This window comes from Meriones unguiculatus, assembly GCF_030254825.1.
Source record: "Meriones unguiculatus strain TT.TT164.6M chromosome X unlocalized genomic scaffold, Bangor_MerUng_6.1 ChrX_unordered_Scaffold_30, whole genome shotgun sequence".
In the NCBI taxonomy this organism is placed as follows: domain Eukaryota; kingdom Metazoa; phylum Chordata; class Mammalia; order Rodentia; family Muridae; genus Meriones; species Meriones unguiculatus.
Genome location: NW_026843706.1, coordinates 12,355,700 through 12,383,365, shown reverse-complemented (window position 1 = coordinate 12,383,365; position 27,666 = coordinate 12,355,700). Strand labels below are relative to the sequence as shown.

The following is a 27,666-nucleotide window of genomic DNA, read 5'->3' as shown; positions in this document are numbered from 1 at the left end:
GACCCAGCCTAGGCCCACTTGCCTGTGGTGGGCCAAGCACTCATCCTTGGTTGAGGCAGCCCGGAACAGGTGAATGGGTGGCCTGCAAACTCAGGAGTTAGGGCTAGGAGGTGCTCTCAGAACAATTGGTTCCAACAGTCACAGATTCATGGTTCAGGCCCGGCAGCCGCCATGCATGAAAGGACCCAAGAGACGTAAGAAATTCTGACGGACATCCCGCTCATGATGTGGTCCAAGGCTGAACCTCAGTGTACCCAGACGTCTCATCTTGAACAAAAGATATCCAATGGGCATGGGGAAGTGAGACTCAGGACACCAGGGGCTATCCTGGGTCCCAATACCTCAGCACAAAATTAGGCGGGCAGGAGCCACCATGAGTCCCTCCTTACCCAGGAAGCTGGGTCACACCTAGTTAACCTGGAAAACACGCATCTGTGCATCTGGAAAAGCAAGAAGGGCAACCCCTTATGCCTGACTGAGTGTGGCGGGCCTCGGGTGAGGACAGGGCAGGGAAGCGGTCATGAGGGGGAGTGGAATCTGCGGGTGCTACTTTTGCGCATGTGCGAACCAAGGGCCTCCTGACGGGAACAGGAAACTGTGCTCCTAAAGCCCAGCAAGGACGGCACACCCATAAAGCTCTTATATGGTCCCACCTGTGGAAATACGGACCACGGGAGAATGTCTGCACTATCACAGACAGGGTCCCTAGCCCCTTCACCGGCACACATGATGCCCTTCCTGCTCCTCTCAGAAGCCCCTGCGGCCCTCCTTCACAAACCTCACCCAGACTGAACTCCGGGGTCTCTATGTGTGATGCGGAATTCAGGATCCGGAAGTCCCCTCCCGGACTACCATGCGTCCAAAGCAGTAACTAATGACACATTTCTAGGGAGATATACCTCACAGAAATCCCCCCAAACCCCGCTTACCCTCTAGAGTGGTCACAGCCTGAGTGACTTCACTTCCAGAACGGTACTGCCCAGGGTCCCGCGAGATCCAGTCACTTCACTGCAATCCCAGAAATCACCTCTCACCCTCGAGGGCAGGCATGCCTAGAGAGACGTCACTTCCGGAAGAGTACTATAGTGGGTCCTGATCCTAAGTCACTCACCTAGGGAGATATAGCTCACAGCATCCCCACACCGCAAAAGAAAATCCCTCTCACCCTCAAGGGTGGGCGCAGCTAGCCAGGAGTCACTCCGGGAAGTGCACTACAGGATAGTCACTCAGCTGTGGAAACAGGCCTCACCACAATCCCCCCAAACCCTTCTTACCGTCGAAGGAAAAAACTAGTGCCTACACAGATACCAACTATTTTCTCTGATGTGTAGACCTTGGATTTATAAAATCAGCTATATGCACATGACATGAAATCAGAAATGAAACTATGTAGAGGAGCAAATGTTCCAAACAGGAAGTGTGAGATGTGAGGGATGAGAGGGAACACATCTTAGAGGAATCTGCTTAAAATGCATTATATATTTGTTTGGAAATGTCCTCAGGAAATCCCCCACATGTACGAGATATATACATATACATACATGTATATATATATATATAATCCCCCACATGTACATATCTCGTACATGTGGGGGGGATATATCTTGATACACACACATATATATATATATATATGCTTGCTAGTAAAATTACCTTTAGAAATGATTTTTATCTCTTCTATATACAAGTATATAGGTTGCAAGTTATTAATTCATCCTTCAACAGATGCTTGAATTGCTTGCAGCTTTAGTGTGAATCATGCGCTAGGAACATGTACACATCTCTTTGAAACCCCACTTTGGATTATTGTGGTTATATAATTGGAAGTATACCTATCAGAGGCACCGCCATGCCATTTTACATTCTCACAAGCAATGAATTACAGCTCTAGCTATTCCACTTCAACAACAGTTATTTCCTTTTTAAAATGATATCCATCTAGGACTGGAGCGTTGACGGATCGGCGGGCACTCACATGTATAAGTATGCTGTCAGTCAGGTTGGTTTCTCTCTGCATTTCACCTATTTCAATGGTCATTCTGTTAAACACATTGAACTTCTGACGTTTTGACCTAAAACTTATCCCACGGGTTGTAAGGTGGCCTTACAGTCTCAGAGAAACCCCGTTGGGAAGTGTTGTTTTTAGAGGCTGAAATTGCTATTACTGGGATAGCACACAATGCCTGCATCACTGCAGGCCTGTTCTAGATTAACCTCATGTCACATATGTCAGTGACCTTTTATGTTACTCTCTTTCTCTGGTGTTGCCTTCCTCCTCGAACAAAAAACAAGAATTTAAAACATTGCTCTGCTAAGACTAGATCAGTTGTGAGCTCGGGGGAAAACCTAATACTAATGTTGTGCTAAGGCAACACAGCAATGCAATACTTGATAATGGCATGTTGATATACTAAAGGATAGTTTCTTGCCCAACCCTCATCTGAGAAATTTCACCTTCCTGTATGTGTTATTTAACAAACAGATCCACAACTGGACAATGTGCACCGAGTGTGAGACTTTGGTGTACTCGACCCCAAATGGGATACCTGTAGCAAACCCCAACCCTCAAGGCTCAGAGATGTATGTGGAAGCAGAGGTAGAAAGACTGTGAGAGCCTGGGGTGATGGATGACTCCACGGAAACAACATCTCTCAGACACAAGGAAACTGAAACAGTATGAACTCAAAGAAACGATGACCTGAAAGCATGCACAAGACCTGAACAGATTCAGGTTAGACAGCATCCCAGCTTGAAGAAGGGGATATGGGCACAAATTCCCACCTCCAAGAAAACATCTACTTGTAACTGAGAAGAAACGTCAGTCTTCTTCAATGGAGTGACACTGAGTATATGAGCCACACTGCAGGGCATACTTCTTATCCAGAAGTAGACGGCAAACACAAAATGGACTTCGTGTCTTTTGTGTAATTTTTTTGTTTTGTTATAATTGGGTATTTTTTACTTATTTCTTTTGACCAGTTTTTGTTTGTTTGTTCATTTGTTTGTTTATTTAAAGAGCATGAATTTGAATGGGTAGATATGTAGGATCTGGGAGGTTATGGGTGAGGGGAAAGAATATAATTGAAATACATTTTCGGTTAAAAAGTTAATTTTAAAAAAGGATTGTTGTTCCTTTTAGAGAAAGGTCTCCAACCATGGAAACATGGGAAACAAGCCTAGCTTGATAAAAGATCGCCCTCTGCTGGCTGTGTTAGCCAAGGTTCTAGAGAAATAGCCTCCCAGGATACATATGAATAATCTATACATATATTTACATAGTATATATATTTATATCACATGAATAAGTATGCACATTATTATATTATAAAATATTCACGTGTGTTATTCCTCATGGAGGCTGGGAAGTCTCAAATCCTGCAGGATGAATCAGCAAGCTGAAGGCCCAGGAGAGCTGATGTGTGGTTTTAGCCTCTACAACAGCAGGTTCAAAACCCAAGAAAAGCCTACGTCACAGTTCAAATCCAAAGGCAAGAAAAACTGAATGGTCCTGTTGTAGGCAATTAAAATTACTAAACAAGGAACTAGGGAGATAGTTCACTGGACAAAGTGCTTGCTGAGCATCCATGAAGAGCTAAGTCCAAATCCCCAGGCACAGCGAGTTATGCCCTTAATCCTAGCACTCAGAAGGCAGAGGCAAAAGTATCTCTGTGACTTCATTGAGAGCCTGGTCTATATCACAAGTTGCAGGTTACATAGTGAAACCCTGTCTCCTCGAAATAAAAGGTCCAAAGATAATGATACTATCTGTAACTGAGGAACTCCCTGACTGGCTGGGGTAGCCAACATTGCACGCTTCAGATTCAGTGAGTAAAAAACTAAAAATACGGTGAAAAGCAATTGGCAAAGACACCACAATGTTAAACTCCGGCCTCCAAACATTCCCACATTGGCAAATGAACCTACACAAACACTCGTACACAGACACACACACACACACACAGAGATACACACACTCACACACCACACATACACACAAAGCAATAATAAATAATAATAAACAAAAAGACATTATGTGAAAAAAGTATGTAAGCTAAACTGGAAAGAAAAAGACTGCACAGCCAGTGCTTAGCAGGTATCTTCCTATCCTGCTTGAAGCCCCATAATTATTCTCCATCACCCAAATAACATCACCTCTCTTTATAGAGCCTACCAGGTCTGGGCTCATCCCCAATCTGTCTTCTGCCACAACCACATGAGAGTCTTCATAGTTCCCCACTATGCCAGACAAGAAGTCTTTCCATCTCAGGACCTTTGCACTTGCTGACCTCTTGGACTGGGCAGGTTTCCCACAAGACTATGTAAGATTTTACACTTTTGCTCCAGTGTCATCTCCTTGGCTAAGCCTTCCTTCCCCGGTCATTCTGTCTCCATCCCTTTTTATTTTTGCATCCTCTTTCATTTTTCTTGAGCTGATTTTCTATCTCCTTCACTAGAATACAAATGCAATGAGGCTCTATTTTTTTTTTATTGCAGGCCTGGGTATGTTTGTAAAGTTGTATGTATGTGTGTACATGTGTATGAATGTGTATACATGTGTGGAGGTGTGCAGCAGACACCTGCCTTTGAGATTCCCCATCCACACAGGAATTCTGAGTAGGTACAAAGCCTTTGCCGAGTAAAAGAAAAGATGAATTAGTCCGAATAATAAGAGACGATATCCACCGAAGGGAAATACATAGTAATGCACATGACGATACAGATCCTAGTCAATAACTAATTTGGGGAAGGCTAAAGCTGAGTGTGAATTAAAGCTTTCAAAATATGCTGAAGATTTTAGTCAGTGTGAAGAAAGAAAAGAGCAATTTCTTAGAGGAAAAGAAACCTTCTTGTTGGTATTTTTTTTCTCCTTCAACAAGATTAAACTTCAAGCTAAAAATGTCAGAGAAGAGGGGAGTAAAATAGCAAACAGATTCATGCAAGGGATGAGGCTATTAAGTCCCAAAGGTCCTAAGGAGCAACTGACTGCATGAGCATCTAGGCTTGTGCAGACACAAACGGCATGGGGGTCCCCAGGGTACAGGACAGTCAGAAAGTAGCAAGTAGTCCTGGGTCCTCCAGCATGGCATGGAATCAGGACTGCATTGCATGTTGGGAAATGCAAAGGCAGGTTAGAAAACCTGTGAGACTCAGAATTCCTGTGTGGATAGAGAATGTCAAAATCAGGTGTCTGCTCCACACCCCAACACATGTACATACACTTAAGTACATATACACACGCACATTCTTATATACACATTGATACATGTGCACACATACATGCACACCTAAGACTGCACCACAGTGCTGTGGGTTTACACATTTCCCTTCGGGCCTATTTCCAATTCTGAATCCTTTTGGGCCGCTGGAAGTCTTTGAACACATTTGACACAAACTGCCCACCTGCATGTGGCCACAAACTGAACACATTAATGTCAGAAGACTAGGAACTTCTTCAGAAAAATTCATGGAAGCCTGATGACTATGTAACCCGGATTAGAAGCCCCTGCTCTAAAAGTATAACCCTGTCTTATGGTTACTATTGTTGTGAAGAAACACCATGACCAAAGCAACTTGAGGAGGAAAAGGTTTATTTATAAGGCTTACACTTTCACATTACTGTTTAATGCTGAAGGAAGTAATGACGGGAAATCACACAGGGCAGGAACCTGGAGGCAGGAGCTGGTGCAGAGGACAGGGAGGGTGGCAGCGTATTGGCTCCCTCCTCATGTCTTGCTCAGCCTGTTTGCTCACAGAACACAGGACTACCAGCCCAGGAATGTCTGCAGACACACTGAGCTAGGCACTCTCTAACTATCAGTCTCTAATTAAGAAAATGCCTTACAGGGCTGCCTACCACCTGATCTTATGGAGGCATTTTTTTAATTGAGGTTCCCTCCTCAGAGATGACATTAGCTTCTGTCAAGTAAACATAAAGCTAGCCAGGACAACCTCTTAATTACAACACTGGAATTCTCAGCGCAATTCTGCAGTGAAAGATTGCAGCCAAATTCTTGTTTTATTATTTTGACAACATTTATTAAATGACTGCCATGTCCAGGGCCTTTCTAGGCTCTTTAGATGTATTGACTTGATTATGATTCTCACAGTTGCTCTGGAGGTTGGTTATACTAACACACTCCTGGCAGACAGATGAAGTGAATGAGGTCCTAGGGCCTTGGGTAACTTGCTGCAGATCAAAGCAGTAGCAGTGGAACCAGACACAAAAGTCCAACATTTCACTGCTAGCCCTAACAATGCCTCTCACAAGATTGTTTATCTGTTTTTACAAATGTCTACTTTCTTTCTTGCAGGGAGATTTCTTGGGGATGGTTTGTTTAATAACTGAGGATTTCATGTAGCTCAGCCTGGCCTCAAAGTACTCTGCAGCCAAAACTGACCTTGGACTCCTGATCCTCCTGCCTCTGCCTCTCTAGGGCTGGCATTCCAGAATCACCATAGCCAGCGTAGCCAGGTTCCTCCAGAAACTATTTCTCTTAAACTGCACATTGCAGGTTAAAAACAACAAGCCCAATGCTGAGTCTACCCCAAGGCTCTGGTAACCTGAAAATGGCTTTCATCTTTCCCAGGCTACTTGTGATCATTGCGTCCAGGCTTTGGGACATATTTGCATGAGGGATGATCAGTATTTTCCTACATCAACCATCTCATCTCAAGAAGAGATGGTCCACTCCTACAGAGTTGTAGTCTAAATTCAGACTACAAGTTGAATAAAAGGAGTCAAGACACATGGACCTCTCCAGAAGAGGCCAGCGACAACATCCATAGGGAAAAAGAGTTTTCTAACAGAGGTTCCAGGATTAAGTTTTGTTTCCTTGACAGTAGATACTGTGCATACTTCTGGCAGAACAGTTCAAGAAGCATGGCAAGTTCTTCAATAAGAGAAGTATATATGTGTTTTGCTAGAGGTCTGGTAGCAAAATACCACCAATGTAGAGGCTTCAGCAAGAGAAATTTGTTTTGTTGGTTTCACAGAAACCCAAGACTTGAGTGTTAGTAGGGCCAGTTCTTTCTAAGGGTATGAGGGAAAGAAGGACTCTAGCATCTCTCCACAGCTTGTAGGCATTCCAGCCATCCTTCTCTCTGTGTCTCTTATATGTCACAAAACTTTGTCATGCTCTATGACAAAGCAGGCTTCATCCCAGCTATGCAGGGGTGGTTCATAATAGGAAAACCCATCAAAACTGAAAGAAAAAAAAAATAAAAAAAACACGACCATATCCTTGGATGCTGAAGAGGCATTTGATAAAATCCAACACTCATTCAGGTTTAAATTCCTGGAGCAATCAGGGATACAAGGCATTTACCTATACACAGTAAACAGAATATACAGCAAGCCTATAGGCAACATCAAACTAGACGGACAGAAAACTTAAATCAATCCCACTGAAATCAGGGACAAGGCAAGGCTGCCCACTCTCTCCATATCTCTTCAACACAGTATGTGAAGTCCTTGCTAGAGCAATAAGACAATTAAAGGAGATCAAGGGGATTTAAATCGTAAAGAAGTAAAAGTGTCACTGTTTGTAGATGATATGATAATATACATGAGTGACCCCAAAAATTCTACCAGGGAACTCATACAGCTGAGGAACACCTTCAGCAAAGTGGCTGGATAATAAATTAACTGAAAAACAAGTCAGTAGCCCTCCTGTATATAAAAGACAAATGAGCTGAGAATGAAATTAGGGAAACAACACCTATCATAATAGACACAAAGGACATAAAGTACCTCAGTGTAACTCTAACCAGGAAAGTTCAAGTCTCTGAATAAAAAAATAGAAGAAGATATAAGAAGATGGAAAGATCTCCCACGCTCTTGGCTTGGTAGGATTTACATAGTAAAAAGGACCCTCTTACTAAAAACAATCTACAGATTCAATGCAATTCCCATCAATTTACCAACAGAATTATTTACACACCTTGAAAGAACAATTCTCAACTACATATGGAACAACAAGAAACCCAGAATCGCTAAAACAATCCTCTACAATAAAAGTTCTTCCGGAGTTATCTCCATGATACCTCAGGTACCTCAGGTACACCCTGATCTCAAGGTGTACTGTAGAGGAACACTAATACAAACCACATGTTACTGGCATAGAAACAGACTGGTGGATCAACTGAATTGTAATCGAGGACCCAGAAATAAACATACATACTTATGGACACACCTGATTTTTGACAAAGATGCCAAAACTATGCAATGGAAAAAGATAACATCTTTAACAAATGGTGCTGGTCTTGCTGGATATCTACACATACAAAAATGTAAATAGATCCATACTTACCATCCTGCACAAAACTAAAGTCCAAGTGGATCTACGACCTTAAAATAAAACCATACACACCAAACCTGTTAGAAGAAAAAGTGGGGAAGAGCCTTGAATTCATTGTCACAGGAGACAACTTCCTGAACAGAACACCAACGGCACAGGCTCTAAGATCAACAATCAATGAATGGGACCTCATGAAACTGAAAAGCTTCTGTAATGCAAAGGACACTGTCATCAGAACAAAACAACAGCATAGAGATTGGGAAAGGACCTTCACCAACCCTATATGTGACAGAGGTCTAATACCAGAATACATAAAGAAATGAAGAAGTTAAACAGCAACAAACAAAGTAATCCAATTTTTAAAAAATGGAGTACAGAGCTAAACAGAGAATTCTCAATAGAGGAATATCAAATGGCAGAGAAACACTTAAAGAAACGTTCAACATCCTTAGTCAACAGGGAAATGCAAATCAAAATGACCCTGAGATTTGACCCTACAACCATCACAATGGCTAACATTAAAAACAAATAAAGTGACAACACATGCTGGAGAGGATGTATAGAAAGGGGAACCCTCTCCATTGCTGGTAGGAATGTAAACTTGTACAACCACTTTGGAAATCAGTCTGGCACTTTCTCAGACAATTAGGACTAGTGCTACCGCAAGATTCAGCTATACCACTCCTAGGCATATATCCAAAATATGCTCATATATACAATGAGAACATTTGCTCAACCACGTTAGTAGCAGCTTTATTCATAATAGCCAGGATCTGGAAACCACCCAGATGTCCCTCAGCTGAGGAATGGATATAGAAATCCTGGTACATTTACACAGTAGAATACTACTCAGCAATTCAAAACAATGAAATCATGAAATTTGCAGGAAATGGTGGGAACTAGAAAAGATCATCCCGAGTGAACTATCCCAGAAACAAAGATACACATGGTATATAATCACTTGCACATGAATATTAGACATATAATATAGGACAAAAGTACTACAATCTGCACACCTAAAGAAGATGAGCAAGAAGGAGGACCCTGGGTATGCTCAATCCTTATTCAGAAAGGCAAACGGGATAGATATCAGAAGAGGGAGAAAACAGGAAACAGGACAGGAGCCTATCACAGAAGGCCTCTGAAAGACTCTACCCAGTAGGGTATTAAGGCAGATGCTGAGACTCATAGCCAAACTTTGGGCAGAGGGCAGGGAATTTTGTGAAAGAAAGGGGACATAGAAAAACCTGGAGGGGACAGGAGCTCTACAAGGAGAGAAATAGAGCCAAAAAGTCTGGAACCAGGCATCCTTCTTGAGACTGATACTCCAACCAAGGACCATTCATGGATATAACCTAGAACATCTGCACAGATGTAGCCCATGGCAGCTCAGTCTCCAAGTGGGTTCCCTGGTAAGGGGAACAGGGGCTGTCTCTGACATGAACTCAGTGGCTGGCTCTTTGTTCACCTTCCCTGGAGGGGAGCTGCCTTACCAGGTCACAGAGGAAGACAATGCAGCCAGTCCTGATAGGACCTGATAGGCTAGGCTCAGATGGAAGGGGAGGAGGACCTCCCCTATCAGTGGACTGGGGGAGGGGAGGACAAGACAGAGGGAGGGGAGAATTGGGAGGGGATGAAGGATGGTGCTATAGCTGGAATACAAAGTGAATACATTGTAATAGATGAAAAATAAATTAAAAAATATTGTAAAGAACTTAGAATTTAAAAATGTGATCACGTTATCCTATTTAATTTATCCCAATTAATCTGTAAGTTTAAAGACATTGTGCAAACACTTTTTCATTTTATTGAGTTTTTGATTAAATGCATATTTACTAAAACATTTTAAAGTAAAAGAAAAGTTCTTCCCCTAGGGAGGCAAAAACAATGTGTCCCAATCCTTATGAGGTCCCAAAGACAAAGCACAATAGGATTCCACCAAAGCTTAATGTGGAGAAGCAATGAATTTACTGCAATTACTTACTAAGGACTGGTTGAGGGGTACCTGCAGAAATGTGGGTGACCTCAATGCTGAAAAGGCTTCAGGCAGCATGGATGATGGCTTCTTCCGAGCTGTATGGATAGAACCTCACTTTGTTAACCTTTCATAGCCTATTATACTCCAGCTCCCCCCATCCCCACCCCAGAGATGGAAGCTGCATGCAATTAGGGAACACCAGTTGTTCACAAGCCTGACGATGATGGGTGATCAGATGAATATGACAGCTATTTTATTCAGAGAACCCTATTCTACAATTCCATTTCCTTCTGTGTCCCAACGTCCTCTTTCTATACGCGATTCAGTAACGCTTATAAAAATGTGGGGAACACTTATAGCATATGTGTTGGAAGTCCCTGCTATTAATGTCACAGTCCACAATGTCTGGACAGCTCTCTGTGCTGGGAGCAAAATGAAAGACTCCCTTTCTCAGTAGGGCTTCCTCCTCTCTGCCTGACCTTATCTGGAGCTTGTCTCTAGGCACAGATGCCTGACCTTGGAGGATGGCCCTGCCCTGCACAGTGCCTCCTGCAAGTTCTACATGACTCAGCACTCAGAGTCAGGCTCCTTCCCTTGCTCCAATGATAATTAGGTACTATGTTATGACCAATCAGTCTTTCCCAACCGTAACCTTGAAACAATGAGCTGCCTCTTTGAAGCTGACTTCTGGAAGTCTAGACGCAGCCCTCCAAACCCCATTTGTCACTTCTGCTCTCTTTGTTCTCATGGACCAGTGACCAATGATCCCCTGGGGGAAGTGAGGACCACAGATATGGGGCCACCCTCATTACCTCATGTTAACTTGGTAACAACCATAAAGACCTTATCCATAATGAGTTTACATTCCGAGGTACCAGGAGTTACAACACTGGGGGAAGCACAATTCAATCTGTAAAAAAGGATAATTGTCAGAAAAATGGTCATGGAAGGCTAGAAAATGTTAATGAGTTAGCAAGTCCTTCCTTTATGAACCACAACAGTAAATAAGTCTGACCACAGCTGGAGCATTGCACCAGGCAGAGCATGTCTGTGGAGAACTCAAAGATGCATCTGTGTCCTCCCTAAAGAGGTATTCAGTGTAGTGGGGATTCTCAATAAGCCATTCTTAATAAGCAGGTAAACAGTTCTGATTGCAAACCTGTCATTATACTCTTTTAATTAGACTCAATAGGGCATCCATTCGAATGAGCTATCATTTCATGAAAACTCACTCCTGCTAGTCTTTCTGTGGAATTCCCAGCCCCACCATGACTGCCCCTCCCCTCTATCCCAGCAGCCCCTCCACTGTGTGCCAAGGCTTTTGAACATCAAGAGGCTGTAGTTGAAACCACTACTGAACTCCATAAACAAGTTGCTGCTGCCTCCAGGCTCTGTCCTGGCACTCCATCTAGTTGCAAGATTGTTTTATGACTGTTGTCTTGCATTAATTCCAGCTTGAAAATCCCCCTTGCTCTCCCCTACCACCTAAAAAAGTTTTTTTGGAAGGAAAGCACTATGGAGAGCTTCCTATACACACACAATCTATATCTATCTATCTATCTATAGATTGTGTGTGTGTGTGCGCGTGTGTATGTGTATGTATATGTAGGTTAGTGACAAAGACAGGGATGATATTTCAGTTGCGGAAAGGGTAAAGACATTGAGCATGTATAGAGAAATGATCCCACACAGGCTCTTACAAAAGACAGAGACTCTGAATTCAGGGAAAGTGGAAAGCAGGCATGGAGTGTGATCCTCAGTGCCACAAACGACTGCATAAACTCCTGAAGGCTGCAGGTAAGACCTACAGATCCACTGTGCCCACCAGTTGTTTTTGGTTGTTGTTTTGTGGTATTTATAGGCTCTCTTTGTTCTCACAGCACACCTATTTTGTAGACATGCAAAGCAAGGCTGAAACCATCGAAGGCCACAGCTGCTGAGTACAAATGTTGCTATTTGAAGCACATAGGGCCAAAACTGAAGGTCACACTCTTTTGCAGAGCAAGATAACATGAGAAGGAGGTCTTGGGAAAAGACAAGATAGAGAGAGCCCATGGGAAAGAGTGTAACAATCTACATTTGGACTGAGGTGGTTTCAGAAATTAAAAGGGGAGGAAACTGATGAGGTGGCTCTGTGGTATAGATGCTTGTCACCAAGTCTGATGAGCTGAAATCAACCCCTGGGATTCACACGGTAGAAGGAGATAACTCATTCATGCTGGTTGTCATCTGAACACTCATGTGCTGTGTCATAGACATTCACATAAACAAAATAATTGTAAATTTTAAAAAGAAAATTAAAGATGGAGGCTGACGAGATGGCTCAGCAGTTAAAAGCACTTGCTGTTTTTGCAGAGGACCCAGGTCTGGTCCCCAGGATTCACATGTCAACACACAAGTGTCCGTAACTCCAGTTCCAGGAGCTTCCACAATTTCTGAGGGTGCCAAACATGCACATAGTGCACATATGTACATGGTGACAAAACATATACACAAGATCAAAGTAAATATTTTTAAAGAAATTAATAGGTAGGGGCAGATCTAATTGACTTCTATAGGGTAAGTCGTGGTGGCACCCTAGACGGGTCAGAGCAAAGAACAGAAAGAAAGGGTAAATGACATGCAAAAAGCAGTAGTTAACAGGAGGGCAGATATTCTCAGTGGCAAAAAGAGGGAGGTTTCCCTCCACATCCCTCTAAGGCTGAGAGTGATAGTCTTAGCCATTGAGGCCAGAGCTGTCCTAAGAGTTTAAGTCAGAGATGGAGAGATGGTCAGTGGTTAAGAGCATTTGCTGCTCTTGAGGAGGCACCTGAGTATGAATGCTTGTGGAGAACACAAGTTCAGATCCCTGCATCCATGCTGGGTGGCTCACAATGGCTTTATAACGTCAGTTCCAGGAGATCTGAAGCCCTTTATTGGCCTCTGCTGTCAGAAACACCTGAATGTATGAACACACATACATGAAGAAAACTGTATGTTGCAGAACTGCACACTAGATTGGTGACATGGCCTTATAACTACCATCAGTGCATACTGATCACTTCAGCTACAAAGGAAGGTGTAGGATACACTAGCAAATTCCTGGATATGGAACACTGATCAAAACAGATTGGAAGAGTCATTGTGGAGAAGGCAGAAACTTACTGTAAAATGTCAATCACAGCCTGGCAAAATGGCACACATCTGTAATCCCAGTTCTCAAGGAGGCTGAGTGAAGCAGATCTCTGTGAGTCCAGGCCAGCCTGGTCTACAAAAAGCGTCCAGGACAGCCAAGGCTACACAGTGAAACCCTGTCTCAAAACAAATAAATAAACAACAACAATAAAATCAGTCTCAGTGAAGAGCTCAGAAAGGGCATTTCCTGGATTAGGTGAGGGGGGTGGTGGTCTTGGCTTCAAAAGCAAACGCCATCAGGGCAGCAAGCAATTCTAGCCAAAACTGTATAGTAGGCTGAATACTGTATGTTTTCTGCAACTGATGACTATGTCACAACTGCTATTAAACTGGGTTTAATTGGTGCATCAGTCTTTGCAGGCCCCCATGGGCCCAGATCTGTTGGCTCTGATCATCTCCGTGTGGATCTCTTGTCCCCTCTGAGTCCTTCTATCCCCCTACTCTTTCCCACGACCCCCTGCATTCCCTTCAAAGTTTTTCTGTGGGTCTAAGCATCTGTTTCCATGCCCTGTTGGGTGGAGTATTTCAGAGGACGTCTATTCTGTTTGCCCGTCTAAATGAGAATTAAGCATCCTCCCTAGGGTCCTCCTTGTTATTAGCTTCTTTATGTCTATGGACTATGCATGGAGAGAACCTAGCCCCCTGCTCGGACGTAGCTGATAGGCAGCTCGGTCTCCATGTAGCTTCCCAAGTAAAGGCAGCAGCGGCTGTCTCTGACATTAACTCTGTTGCCTGCTCTTTTTGATTGCTTTGCCCTGGCATGGTGGCTCTGCTAGGACACAGAGGAATAGGATGCTGGCAGTCCTGATAAGACTTGATAGCCTTGGGTCAGATGGCAGGGGAAGAGGGCTCCACTTTCCTGAGGACTATGGGAGGGGGATAGGGAAAAAGGGGGAGGGAGGGTGAGATGGGGAGGAGATGAGGGAACGGGCTATAGTTGTGAAGTAAATTTAATAAATTATAAAAACAATAAATAAATAAATAAAAACAACTGTGGGTTTGATCCTATTGCTTCTTTGACCCTGCAGCCAAACTCTTAGTATTTGAGAGAGTAACAAAAATAAATCCGAGCTGAGCAGCCCTGACACACAGTGAAAAGCAGAAATTGAGGGAAGCCAAAGGTCTTTACACTTGACACTGTTTGCAAGGTCAGCACTCTGAGAAGCCCAGGAGATTGTAGACAGGTGACCTCGTTCTAAACACACAGTGTAACTACTAGGCCATCTTGAGATCCTTTTACCCTCTAACAGGTTTTACAGTCTTTGTGGGGGCACTATTTTGCTTCAGTCTCATGTGAAGAGCTTCTGCTCTTCTTTCCTCATCTTGCTGAGAGAAGCCAGGCTCCATTCAGCCCTCCTCCTCCAATGTCCTGCCTGTATTCTATGCCTATGTCTTGCAAGGCCTGCAACTCAACTACCTCCTGTCTTTAAACAGCTTTGTCAGATAGATTCTGAACTCAACACCAGCGGTTTCAGAATCCAGCTTTTATAACATCTTAGAAAGAAACTTAAAGAAAAACAAAAGACTCATCTACTCAAAACTTCTTTTATGAACACTTCCTATGTCTTCTAAAAAATCTTGGGTCCATTCTTCCCTTCTTTTCCCTTATCCAGTTCTTCCACTGCTGCTATGCCCATATATCCACTGACATGAATGGCTGAGGCTTTCCTTCTCCTTCTGAGTGCCCACATCTCTCTAATGCAGCTATGCTGGAACCAGCCTCAATTGGTTCTACTGCCCATCCCATCTATCTTTTTGCCTTAGTTATTTTTCTTTTTTTTTTAATTTTTATTTTTTTTATATTAATCACAGGTTATTTACTTTGTATCCCGGCTGTAGTCCTCTCCTTCATTCCCTCCCAACCCCACCTTCCCTGGCTGCCATATCCTCCTCTGTATACTAGCAAGACTGTTACTCCCTTTGGGGGGGAGAGTTAAAGAGACATTCATTGAATTCATGTCAGAAATACTTACTGTTCCCCTCACTAGGGAACCTAAGTGGGATGGATAGGGGAAGTAGGAGAAAACAAGTAACAGGACAAAAGCCTACCTCAGAGGGCCTCTGAAAGACTCTACCTAGCAGTGTATCAAAGCAGATGCGGAGATTCATAACCAAACCTTGGTCAGAGTGCAGAGAATCATATGAAAGAAGGGGGAGTTAGGATGACCTAGAAAGGACAGGAGCGACACAAGGATAAACTATATTAGGGCACAGGGGCCCTCTATGAGACTGTTTCTCCAACCAAGGACCATATACACATATAATGTAGAACCCTTGTTCAGCAAAACGACCCTGAGATATCACCTTACACCCATCAGAATGGCCAAGATGAAAAACTCAAGCAATAACACATGCTGGAGAGGTTGTGGAGAAAGGGGAACCCTCCTCCACTGCTGGTGGGAATGTAAACTGGTACAACCACTCTGGAAAGCTATCTGGCGCTTTCTAAGACAAATAGGAATAGTGCTTCCTCCAGACCCAGCTATACCACTGCTAGGTATATACCCAAAGTTTGTTCAAGTACACAAAAAGGACACTTGCTCAACCATGTTTATAGCAGCTCTATTTGTAATAGCCAGAACCTGGAAACAACCCAGATGTCCATCAACGGTGGAATGGGTACAGAAATTGTGGTATTTTTATACAATGGAATACTACTCAGCAATCAAAAAGGAGGAAATCATGAAATTTGCAGGCAAATGGTGGGATCTAGAAAAGATCATTCTGAGTGAAATATCCCAGAAGGAGCAAGACAAACATGGGATATACTCACTTATATAGACCTATAAGATATGATAAACATAATGAAATCTATACACCTAAAAAAGATAATCAATTGAGCGGACATGGGGTAAGATGATCAATCCTCGTTTAGAAAGACAGATGGGATGTGCATTGAACGTATGACAGGAGTCTACTGAGCGCATCTGAAAGACTCTAACTAGCAGTGTTTTCAAAGCAAAGACTCATGACCAAACCTTTGGCAGAGTACAGGGAATCATAAGAAAAAAGGGGAGTTAGTCTGATGGGGAAAGGATAGGAGCTCCACAAGGACCAAATATATCTGGGCACAGGGTCTTTTCTGAGACTGACATTCAACCAAGGACCGTGAATGGATATAACCTAGAACCTCCACTCAGATGTAGCCTGTGGTAGCTCAGTAACCAATTGGTTTCCCAAAGTGAGGGGAACAGGGACTATTTCTAACAGGAACTCAATGACTGGCTCTTTGGTCTCCCCACCTCCGAAGGGTGGAACAGTCCTGTTAGGCCACAGAGGAGGGCTTTGCAGCCAGTCCTGAAGATACCTGATAAAACAGGATCAGATGAATGGGGAGGAGGTCCCCCCTATCAGTGGACTTGAAAAGGGGCACGGTGGAGATGAGGGAGGGAGGGAGGGACTGGGAGGGAATGAGGGATCGGGACACGGCTGGGATACAGAGTTAATAAAATGTAACTGATAAAAAAAAAAAAAAGAACCCTTGTTCAGATGTAGCCCATGATAGCTCAATAACCAAGTGGGTTCCTTAGTTATTTTTCTGTCCTGCATACCCAATGCCTACAGTGTCCCTTGCCTGGCTCCACATGAGCTGAACTCCACAGCTCCTGTGGTTCGGCGCCACCTACTTCTTCGGATGACTCACCATGCCTGTTTCCTGCACTGAGAATCACTAAATGGCTGTACTGCAGGACATAGCACTTCCTTATATTTGCTTTCACCACTCGGGATATTACACAAATTGCCGTCCCCTCACCTCCCTCAAGAGAATGTAAAAAGATTCGAAGTCATACTAAGGAACATTAAGCAGGAGGAGAATGTTTTCAGGGTAATTACCTTGATTCCACTATTTTATAAGGTAGACGTATTTCACAATGTAAGTGTGCATACAATAAATATATAGAACTTTTACTTGCCCATTAAACATAATTGATTTTGTAGGGTTATACTTCATAGAGAAATGGGAAGAGGGCCAGTCTTTCCAACCCTTTATCATGTATCAGATCATAGGCCTCTTACTAGAAAACAGAAATGTGACAAAAACTTAAAAAATGCTGTCAAATAAGGGTGGGATTGGGAGGGGAGGAGAGAGGGGCTTATGGGGGAATACAAAATGATTAAGTGTAATTAATAGTAAAAAAATAAATGAAAAGAAAAAAAGGAAAAAATGCTGTCAACTGACTTTGGGGACAATGATCATAAGCTTCATGAGGCTGCACCAAACTACAAACCAACAAAAAGGAATGAGATCATTCTGAAACAAGTCATTCTTGAACATCATAAAGCAAGGTCCTGTTGGGAAAATTTCATCTGACCACAGAAATTCTCAGTTAAACAGTCCCCCGCAACCACTGTACAGGCAAGGAATCTGAGGCACCAACAGAAGCAACTTACTCCAAATTGTTCATCAGGGAACTAAGTGAACTCGTGATATAACCTAAGTCTGAGGTTCCACTTGGCTTTTTGTCTCCCTCTCTGTGTTTTCCAAGGAGTAATCCATCACTCATTTCAGTGGCCCTGGATTCTCAAGATTGCCAGATATAAGGGTGTGCCGAGGAGCACAACTTTTTAACAGGTTCCCAGCTGAAAATACAAAATATCTAGGTAAGTTGAATATTGAATCAAGAGGAGTTAGAGGCATTTATTATTAAACACACACACACAAAGAGCAAGAGCACACGAGAAAGTGACAGACAGAAAGATGAGGCAATTGTCTTCCCTCATCCACTTATGTACTGGAATTATAAGCTTGATCACCTGCCTTGCTCTTGTAGGTTTTTTGTTTGTTTGTTTTGCTTTGTTTTGTTTGGGGGTTTATATATATATATATATATATATATGTGTGTGTGTGTGTGTGTGTGTGTGTGTGTGTGTGTGTGCGTAATGTAATAATATACATTACACACATATATATGTACATCTATGTGTACATATAAATTGAGCCAATCATTGTTCACTTTCCATTTCCCTTCAGCCCTTCTTGTTCTTCACCCTCACCCTGGAGCAGACTTTAATGCCACATAATTGGGCTTCTCTCATAGGTGATTCTGTGTAGTGCCCAGAGGGCACCTGGACAATACCCATGTCCTTCTCAACCCAACCCCAAAATACTATGAGATGCTATAAGCAATAAACTCACAAGATTGCCTGAATTTTACCTACTGCCTATCCCTCTTCATTTTTTTAAAGCACAAATCACCCACAAGAGTCTATAACCTTTACATTTGGCTGGAACTACTTTTAGGGCATCATTTAGACCTAGGTGATATGGAAATTCTACCACTTGTAAAACCCCACAAGTTCTGAATGCAAGAAACCACTTACGACAGAAAAGTAAAAAAAAAGTTAATTCCTTTTTTTCATAGGCTGATGGCGAATTTTATGTATCTACCAAGCCACCCTCAACACAATTGTTACAAGATGAACTCAGTTTTAAATCTAAAAATACTCATCCTTCAAATAATGAAAGGTTAAATTAAGAAAGGTTTTATTTTTTTAAGACAAAACAAAGGCATTAACTAACTGTCATTCAAAGGCAACAACAAGCATTCATTGATTTTATAAGAAACAAACAAACAAACAAAACCTGTACTCTGGTGCTGACTAAAAACCAAAACCACTTTAGGACCACTGCTTATGGTGACATGGATTCCTGGACATCTAGGAAGCCATTGTGTGTTTGTAGCTATATGGAAATGCATGAGCAATATGAAGTAATGGCAGATGGAGGGTCACACTTTCAGACTCTTTTCCCCACTCTTTGTGCTCTTGTTCTGCCCTGTTGAAATAGCCATGTTGAAATGGACAAAGAACTTAATATCAAAGAACACTTCAAAGGTCAAAACTAGATTCAAGGTCATGGCTAAAATGACCACAGAGGTTGGGGGGAGGCTATCCAAAAGCCATATTTCACAAAATGGGAGGCACTAAATCTAGTCACACGTGCTTGCAGTAGAAAAGCAACACTGATCTTAATAGAGACTGGTCTTCTTCATGACGCGCAGGAACTCTTGCTCATTGACCTCTCCATCTCCATCTCGATCTGCTTCATCAATCATTTCCTGCATGGCAGTAAGGGTTTATCTTAGATTAAGTCACAAACTAAACTGAAAAGTGATTCAATAAGAAACTTCAAATAATGCTATGAGGAAAGATGACTATGGTCCATTTAATGTGAGGGTGCCCCTTTTAATGATAGTTACTTGAAAACCAAGTCATAGGTATTGTCACATCCATCAATTGAAAAGAAGCTGGAAAGTCATTCTGACGTAAAAGCCAGAGGAGTAAGTTCAACTTCACATGTGTATTCTGGAAGCAGGGTCCAGGGGCATTGTCACCAGAGACACAAAGGGATACTAGCATTTCTTTTAGTAAGTTGCCCTACTGGAGAAATGAGAACCTGGGAAAGCCAGAGGCTCCAAAGTGGGGATTCAAGTTTCTGACTGAGGCTTTTCTCACCTGCAGCTCCTCATCAGTCAAGTTCTCGCCTAGCTCCTTGGCCACACGCTTCAGATTTTTAAGGGATATTTTTCCAGTTTCATCATCATCAAAGAGCTTGAAAGCTTTCAGGATTTCTTCTTTGGTGTCTTTCTCAGACTTTAGTACAACATCAAACAGACTGTTATTCACAGCAGCCCTGCCACATCCTACTCATCCTATTGTCTCCAAATACCTAACTGGAGCAACGGCAGGAAGGCAGGCCAGCCAGTTTCTCTTATCCACGTACTCCCTGTCCATTTCCTACCCCATCATCTATCTCACAGGCAGCTCAGGATTCAGGTCACGAGGACTTGTTTGGGAGCCAAAGAATCATGTGCCAAGGACGGGCTCCTGGTGGAGCTGACTGTCCCTCTTGTGCTTTGTCTGTCCAAAACTTTCTGCCATTCTAAAGATAAGGAGGGAGCTGTAGGAAAACTATCTTCTTATATTAATTCCCCAGCTCCATCCTAATCATCACAAGGTCCTAGTGGTAGCTGTCGTGATAATATGTCTTCGGCTACAGTAAAACACGTATAATCCATTGTAGAAAAAGAAGAAAAACTTTGTAAACTTAACATATAATACTCAGGGGTTTTACAGGAAATGTCATTGTACCTAAAGTATTGTAAAAACCAGGGGGACACTAGATTCATATTTAAAATAGAGAAGCAGTGAGTAGGGTTATATATAAAAAAAATATACTCTTAAGCTAATTAGATGACAGGGACCTATTGACAAGGGCAGAGGAGGAGACAGGTATTTTGCACAATGCCCTTCAAAGAATTACTGGGCCCTGAGTACTCCAACAGTATGGAGCAAAATTTCCGGAAGCATTCAAACCTCAAATGTTTTAGGCAGGTTCTTTTAGTAGCTACAACTGGAGAGCCCACAAGGAAGAGTAATCTCGGAACCAATCTCCCATGTGAAGACCTTGTCTGAAAACTTCATAATGATACCTGAATTATTGTATGCTAATTTAACTTTTAATACTAATATTAAAATTCAAAAATAAAAAAGCAAGACACATGTCTGTAATGCTCTGACCTTAAACAAAGCCAAATGAAACGTAGGGTTCCTCTCAATTAAAAATACAATCTTCTCCCACGAGAATGGGCTAGTTTTGTTGAATGAAGTTCTTTTTATGTCTAGATTCTCATGTATCTCACCATAATGGATGGAAAGTATGCTAATTATGTCAGCTAACTTACCATTTTCTGAGTCATTACTGTCAAAAAGTCACTGAAGCTCATTTTTCCTGTTCCTTCCTTATCAGCTTCACTTATCATTTTCTTGATTTCTTCTTTCTTGGGTTCAAAGCCCAGGGCCCTCATTGCCACCTACAATGTAAACAAGATCATTTAAATAGACACATGTAAGTGATGTAGGAGCAAAAACGACTGTTGAGGGTATTAACCTAATACCGGATAAAATGATGAAAATGATTAGGGAATACAGTAATGATGATTTAATTAATATTTGCCATCAAATTTATCAATAAGATCATTGTTCCAGGTAAAATATACACAAGGTACCTTTTTCTGTTACTTTTACAGGAAGAAGAGAGAAGAAAGTGACAGGTCAAAGACAGGCAACAGGGAAACACCAGGTGGCAAAGCAGGAATGTGTGGAACTTGCTTTTAGTTCCTTGATGTCTATAGTTCCAGTTCCATCAGCATCAAAGAGATCAAAAGCTTCCCGGATTTCCTGTTTCTGTTCTTCAGTAAATTCAGGCTTAGGGCTCATCCTTTTTCTCTGGCCCCTGGATGTCGCGTTTGTCTTCTTAAAATTAGAGGCCTTCAGACATCATACAAACACAGAAGCATGGTATTACAAGCTATAGTCCAGATTTTATTTATGACAGTTCTAGACATCCACATCTTTTTCATTTAGGCTCGATTCTGTGTAATGTACTTATGTCACTACATAAACTTTTGTGGGCTGGGGACATGTCTTCCTGCCAAGCTTGACCTAAGTGGGAACCCAGGACCCACATGGTACAAAAAGAGAACCAACTCTTCCAAGTTGTTCTCTGACCAACACATTCAGACTTCATCATGCTCCCCTTTTCTACCCACAAATGATAAGGGTAAACAGTAAAATAAAATTAACCCTAACTCTAAATAAAGAAATCTGTGAAGAAAAAGGGAAAATCTCTCTCAACTTAAAACTATTTTATTTGATATATTTTAGTTTTTAAAACACCACATTGTAAAAGATGGAAAATCAGCAATATGCTAGTAAAATGTGGTTAATTTCCTAACATAACTGTAAATTCAATCATCACTTCTGTTAATAAGGCGATGTCTCACATGACTAAATCCAACTATGTATTACTGAGGAGCCAGCAAATTGAAGAAGCTTTTTGTTTTAAAATTTTATATTACCATTTCCTCCTCATTCCTAGATAGATCAACATAGAGCAAATGAATGAATAAATATGAATTTCTGGTGTTTACATGACCCATTCTTTGTAAGAGATATAACTCTTCTCTCCACTGCCTTAAAGTTTATACTACAGAAAGTTTATGCAATTGTGCCATTAATCAACATATCACTTTAGGAAATTAGAATTCTTAAATCATTTTTTTCAAGTATAAAGGAGCACCAACAGCTATGTAAATGACAGTATCATTTGTGTCTGGAGGTTCAACGTGCTTGAATTCTTTTTTTCCAAAGTTAGTAAACACAAATGTGAGACGGTATCTGTTTGTAAGGCACACGCTCATTTTATTATGAATAGATTTGTTGTGGCTTCAGTTTTCATTCTCAAAGATGAAAAGGAAAATGATGTCTGTTCTAATGCCACTGCTAACTTAGACAGCTGGGTAATTAATGTGAAAAACTTTATTCCAACGGAATCTAAAGATTTGCTCAATAAACAGAGAGATAACAAGGTTTGCGGGAAAGAACAATTAATTCTTCCACGAACCTCGGTCTCTCTCTCCTTTTTTTGTAACTATTGATTTTAGAAGCCAGGAAATTCCTTATTCTTCATTCTGAAAGAGAGCTAGTTGTGCATATATAGAGGATCAACTGTCCATGAACTCGGGAATCTCAGTTCTAGAAATGTACTTAAAACATCTACTTGTGGTGCTAGTTCCCATGAACTCTGCTCCTCCAAATAATAATGCCTAAATTCGGCCAAATGTAAAGTTACTATGATAAACAGTATGCCAGCGTGGAATGATAAAAACCAATCCATTTGGCACGTGTGTGCCTCCTTTAGAAGCTCCAAGCATCTCCTGAAAGTATCAGCGCATTTGCAGCCATCAGAACCCAGTAAACCTCTTAGCGCCATGCATAAACTTTAGCTGAGTGGAAGCAGCCAGGAGGCCTGAGTTTGACTGAGGTCCGGGTCTAGGGGAAGCAAGAGAATTGTGATCCGAGATTCCCGGGAAAACCAGCCAAGGTCGAGTGGCAAGTGTCTGTGTGGAGGGGGGTGGTGGTGAAGGTGACTGGGGACAGGGAGGGATCAGTGGCTAAGCGCTGGCCAGGCAACCAGCGTGAGGGTGTACTTTCTCTCTTACTCTTCCAGGACATAGCTCCACGGTAGAACTAGTGCATCATCTCCAAGAACCGTGCAGGAAACACAGTAGGGCTGCACTGAGGCTTAGGAAAGACCTAGGGGGCCCAAGTGGGGTCCATGAGACACTTATCACTTACCATCACCAAAGGGGCTCTGCAACCGGTTGTTAAGGCAACAGGGTTTGCGTGGAATCAGAGCCCTTCCCACTGATGGGTGTGCGCGCCCGTGCACTCGCGGGCGAGCACCACTTCCCATTGGTTAGAAGACGAAGCAGGTGGGACTAACCTGACAAAGCCCGCCCCAGGGTAATAGGGCGGTGCGTCGGCGGCCAAAGACTGGCCTCATTGGGCAAAATCGCGCTGCAAGGGCCAATTGGCTGCACGGGACCGAACTAGACCAATCAACGTTATGAAGGAAGCTGGGCTGACTGTGGGCTTATACCCCACTCTTGAAAAGAGACGCTGGACTTTGCCTGGAGTTCTGCTGTTTCCAGTTGCATGCAGGTTGAGTGCATCCATTTGAGCGTCTAAACAGGGTAAGATTTGCTGGCTTAGCCTTGGAGCCTGCTGCGTGTAGGGGACAGAGCTGGGAGGAAGTGCTGAGGGATGGGTGGGACGTTCAAAAACCGAGTTGAGGGACACAGAACATCTGAGGGGCCTGGAAAGATGTGACCTAACGGTGTGGAGGGGTGATTGTAAGGGGCAGCTGAGGCCTCGAAAGGGGAGTGGGCGTGCCAGGCGTTGTGTCCATGCCCATCGCTGGCAATATATTTTGACCATATTCACTCTCTACTGCTCCCTATCACTATTTTCCAGGTCCACACACCTCCCACCCTTCACTGAAGTTCTGCTTCACCTGGCCCTTCTGTATAGGAGACCTCCATCTTTCCCCACTCCAGGTCTTCAGCCATTGTCACTTTCTCATAACGTTACTCTGAGCACTCTGTTCACTTTGTTCTGTTTTTATAGTAGCACTGGTCACCTCCTAAGCCACTGTCAATTTGACCCTTTTGTTCTTTGTTCCCTCCACTGGAAGGTGGGGACATGAGAGCAGGTATCTTACTTTTGTTCACTGTTGCTACTCCAGTATCTGCAGCTGGAAAGAGTCCCTGTTAGGAGTTCAGTGAACCTTAGTCTATCAGCTAGCCGGTAAGTACTTCCTTCATTTCCCACGACTCATCTGTATACCCCTATACCAACGTATGCACTTGCTCTGCCAGATTAATGTTGCAATGAACAGCCCTGGTCAGGTCAGCGCCCTGCTTCTAATCTTCAGTTGAGAAAGTAAAGTGCACTCAAGTCTCCTGTCCAGTTTCATCCCACTAATCTTGACTTCATGTCCTTCTATACTCTTTGCTAAAGTGAGTATTAAATATTCCTCTAAAGTCCCTGTATTAAAGGCTTGATCCCCATCCAAGGTATTATTGGAAGGTAGTGAAACCTATGCAGAATGGGGTACACTAGGAGGCTACCTTGAAAGGGGACTGTAGGGTTCTTGTTTCTCTTTCTCTTCTTTCCTGGCTGCTGAGGGGTGAACAGTCTGTAGCTCCCTCTACCGGCAGAGGAAGAGCAGAGAGACAAATTTCTTCTGGCTTGGATGCCAATTCTGTGACCCTGGCCAAATTCTTTGCTCTCTTGGAGCATACGTTTGCTTTGTTCTTGTGTAGATACAACTTATCGCAGTCTCTAGAACACGTTCCTCCCGCCCTTGAATGTGCTCTGTCTTCTAAGACTCCCATGTCCTCCCTTTGACTCACTCTTCCTGGGGCCCTGCAACTCAAGTTTTCAGATTTTTTCTTATGACCATGTAGCCTGCAGTAGTTCTGTGGGCTTGGCCTCCCTAGGATCCAAACCCAGCTCTGTAATTCTTTGAAGCCTTCTGTTTTCCACACAGGTTGATGCTTCTCTGGAGGTCTGAACTGACCTCATAAAACAAATGCCCTCCTAAGCACTCAAACTGTGCTGTGTCTTTGAATTCTGCAGGAAGAGGCCTTACTCTGTTTCTTACAGGACCCTTGCTTTGCAATATTTACTCAAGGTAATGTATCCATTGTATAAGTAGGTGCCAGCTTTGTGGGAGCCATTCTCTTTCCACTGGATCATCAGACCTGGTCTTGTACAGGGTGCTAAGCCTGAGGTGAGTGGTAATGAGACATAGCTGTCTCCGAGGCTCAGGTTCCCTATCAGGATTCTTAACTCCAGTGATTGACTTGTCTGGGAGTGTATTTTGTCTTTGGAGTTTATATTTCTTACACAGATCAGCACAGTCTACCCTCAGATGGAGGTAAGGGGCTCAAGGTGGGCATCGTCTAGCTTCACACCTATGTTCATTTCCAAAGAGCTCGCAGTCCCAGTCAGAAGATGAGGGGCACTTTCATCTTTGTGGGTTTTGAAACACACTATCCTCTCCTTTTGTCTTCAGCAATCAGTGGTCTCAAACAGTCCCTAGCTTCTTGTATTTTTCCCAGTGTGTGATGTGGGGGTACATCATGGCTTTTAATAGGTTCAAAGTCCCACCATTCTAAATGAAAGGCTTCTGGCATTGCAACCATCAGCCCACAAACCCATAGGTCTTTGGTGTTTCACTTTTCAGTAGTTCAAAGCAATTCTGTGTTTCTCTGTGTGTGTTCAAATATATGTACCGGAAAATGCAACACTGTGACCATTTTTGCACTCTTTTTTGCATACTGTAGGATAACCTAACACCAACTCCGCTCTGATATTTTCCTACTGAGAAGTGAAACTGCTTTATCAACCCTTCCTAATCCCACCGCTGCCAACTACTACCAGAAATCATCTACTCTCTGTTTCTGTGAGTTTGAGTACCTTGTGGTAATGGCATCAGAAAGTGTTATTCTTTGGTGCCTGGTTCATTTCAGTTACCACTACATCCTCAGAGTACATTCAGGTTGTTGCATATATCAGAATCTTGTTCCTCTTCATGTCTACACACTATCCTGTGGTATGGTCTAAGTAGACCACATTTTATCAGCTCATCCATCAGTGGAAATTTAGGGTATTTTCACCTTTTGGCTACAGTGAACAATGCTGCTGTGGAAATGGACATAGTCCAAGTCCCTGCATGTGATTTACAATCACTGGATCACAAGGTAATTCTGTTTAACTCTGTAGAGAACCCCCAAATTTCCACAGTGGATAAACCATTTCGTGTTGCCGTTAGCCTCACATAAGTATTCCTTTTTCCACATGACCTCAGTAACATTTATTTTCTGTTTCTGACTTCTGATAACAGCCCTCCTAATGGCTATGAGATGGTCTTCTTGTGATTTTGATTGACATTTCTCTAGTGATTTTTAATGTTGAGTCAATTTCACGCTTGCGAACTGTTAAGTGTGTCTTCTCTGGAGAAATGCCTCTTCATTTAGAGCCTTTCCTGATATGCATTGAACCTGAATGTAGAACACCCAGTGCATTTCAGACAACAGACAGGGTTAAAGAAATACCAGTGGGATTTGACTCATTTTTGGAATAGTTCTGATACCCCAAGGCCTACAGACAACAGATAGACAAGGCCTACAGACAACAGATAGATGGTATATAATTTGAGACAGTGTAGGTTTAGTGTTGACAAGAGGTTGGTGTGCTAAGACCTGTGGGATCATCCTCTGAGCAGTGCTAGGGTGGGGCATGTTGCTTTCACTTCCCATGTCCTCTAGTGGCAAATGGGAGAGGGTATATACTTCTTGCTTTGATTAGTGGTGGGGGAGGGGCTGGCAGCTGGGCTCTGTGTTTCTAGACTGCACAGAGTTCATCTGCAAAGGTGTTGCAACCTGACCACATACAGCATGGTTTAAAGCATGTTAGGAAGCTTTCCCTCCCTGGAACTCTCACAGATTTTCAGTGGAAAGGTCACTTATTCTCCCCATCACTGGAGGACAACAGTAGAATTTTGTCATCCTTAGATGCACCCCCTATCCAGCTATCCCAGTTTGGGCCCATATTTCTTCCTAGGTCTGGTACCAAGATTTGAGTAGTAGAACGATTGTATTTTCTGTATTTTAATTAAGAACTGATTGAAACATGTTACAGTTCTGTAGCTGTGTCTTGATGTAGGACTTCTAACAGCAAGGGCAAGGGTGGCCTCTGACTCTGTTGCCTGCATTTAGGACCCTTTCCTCCTGCTGTGCTGCCTAGTCTAGCCTCAATAGGAGAAGATGAGCCAAGTCTTACTGCAACTTGATATGCTATGGCTGA

The 27,666-nt window shown here is 42.7% G+C and overlaps 3 protein-coding genes across 7 annotated transcripts in view; 1 reads left to right on the top strand and 2 right to left on the bottom strand.

Moving 5' to 3' along the window:
* The window catches only part of LOC110541400 (X-linked lymphocyte-regulated protein 5C-like), a 32,088-nt gene extending 14,173 nt beyond the window's left edge, over positions 1 to 17,915 (bottom strand). Inside the window, exon 1 of the mRNA XM_060376678.1 lies at positions 17,842 to 17,915. Within this exon, the coding sequence (XP_060232661.1) occupies positions 17,842 to 17,855 (14 nt within the window). The 5' untranslated portion in view covers positions 17,856 to 17,915. The remainder of the gene's footprint in view (positions 1 to 17,841) is intronic.
* A 997-nt stretch (positions 17,916 to 18,912) lies between these two features.
* Positions 18,913 to 23,706, bottom strand: LOC132651473 (centrin-2-like). Its single transcript, XM_060376706.1, has 5 exons — positions 23,590 to 23,706; positions 21,562 to 21,720; positions 21,135 to 21,263; positions 19,906 to 20,043; positions 18,913 to 19,508 (listed from the first exon to the last, which is right to left on the bottom strand). The coding sequence occupies exons 1-5, from the start codon at positions 23,590 to 23,592 to the stop codon at positions 19,419 to 19,421; spliced, it is 519 nt and encodes a 172-aa protein (XP_060232689.1). The 5' UTR covers positions 23,593 to 23,706; the 3' UTR covers positions 18,913 to 19,418.
* A 131-nt stretch (positions 23,707 to 23,837) lies between these two features.
* The window catches only part of Nsdhl (NAD(P) dependent steroid dehydrogenase-like), a 39,483-nt gene continuing 35,654 nt past the window's right edge, over positions 23,838 to 27,666 (top strand). For 2 of the 5 annotated variants that reach the window (XM_060376723.1, XM_060376719.1), the window contains exons 1-2: positions 23,843 to 23,987; positions 26,145 to 26,263. The gene's annotated coding sequence lies outside the window, so the exon portion shown is untranslated. Of the gene's footprint in view, positions 23,988 to 25,513; positions 25,589 to 26,144; positions 26,264 to 27,666 lie in introns of all 5 variants that reach the window. The other 3 variants (XM_060376720.1, XM_060376722.1, XM_060376721.1) reach the window with 3 other exon arrangements.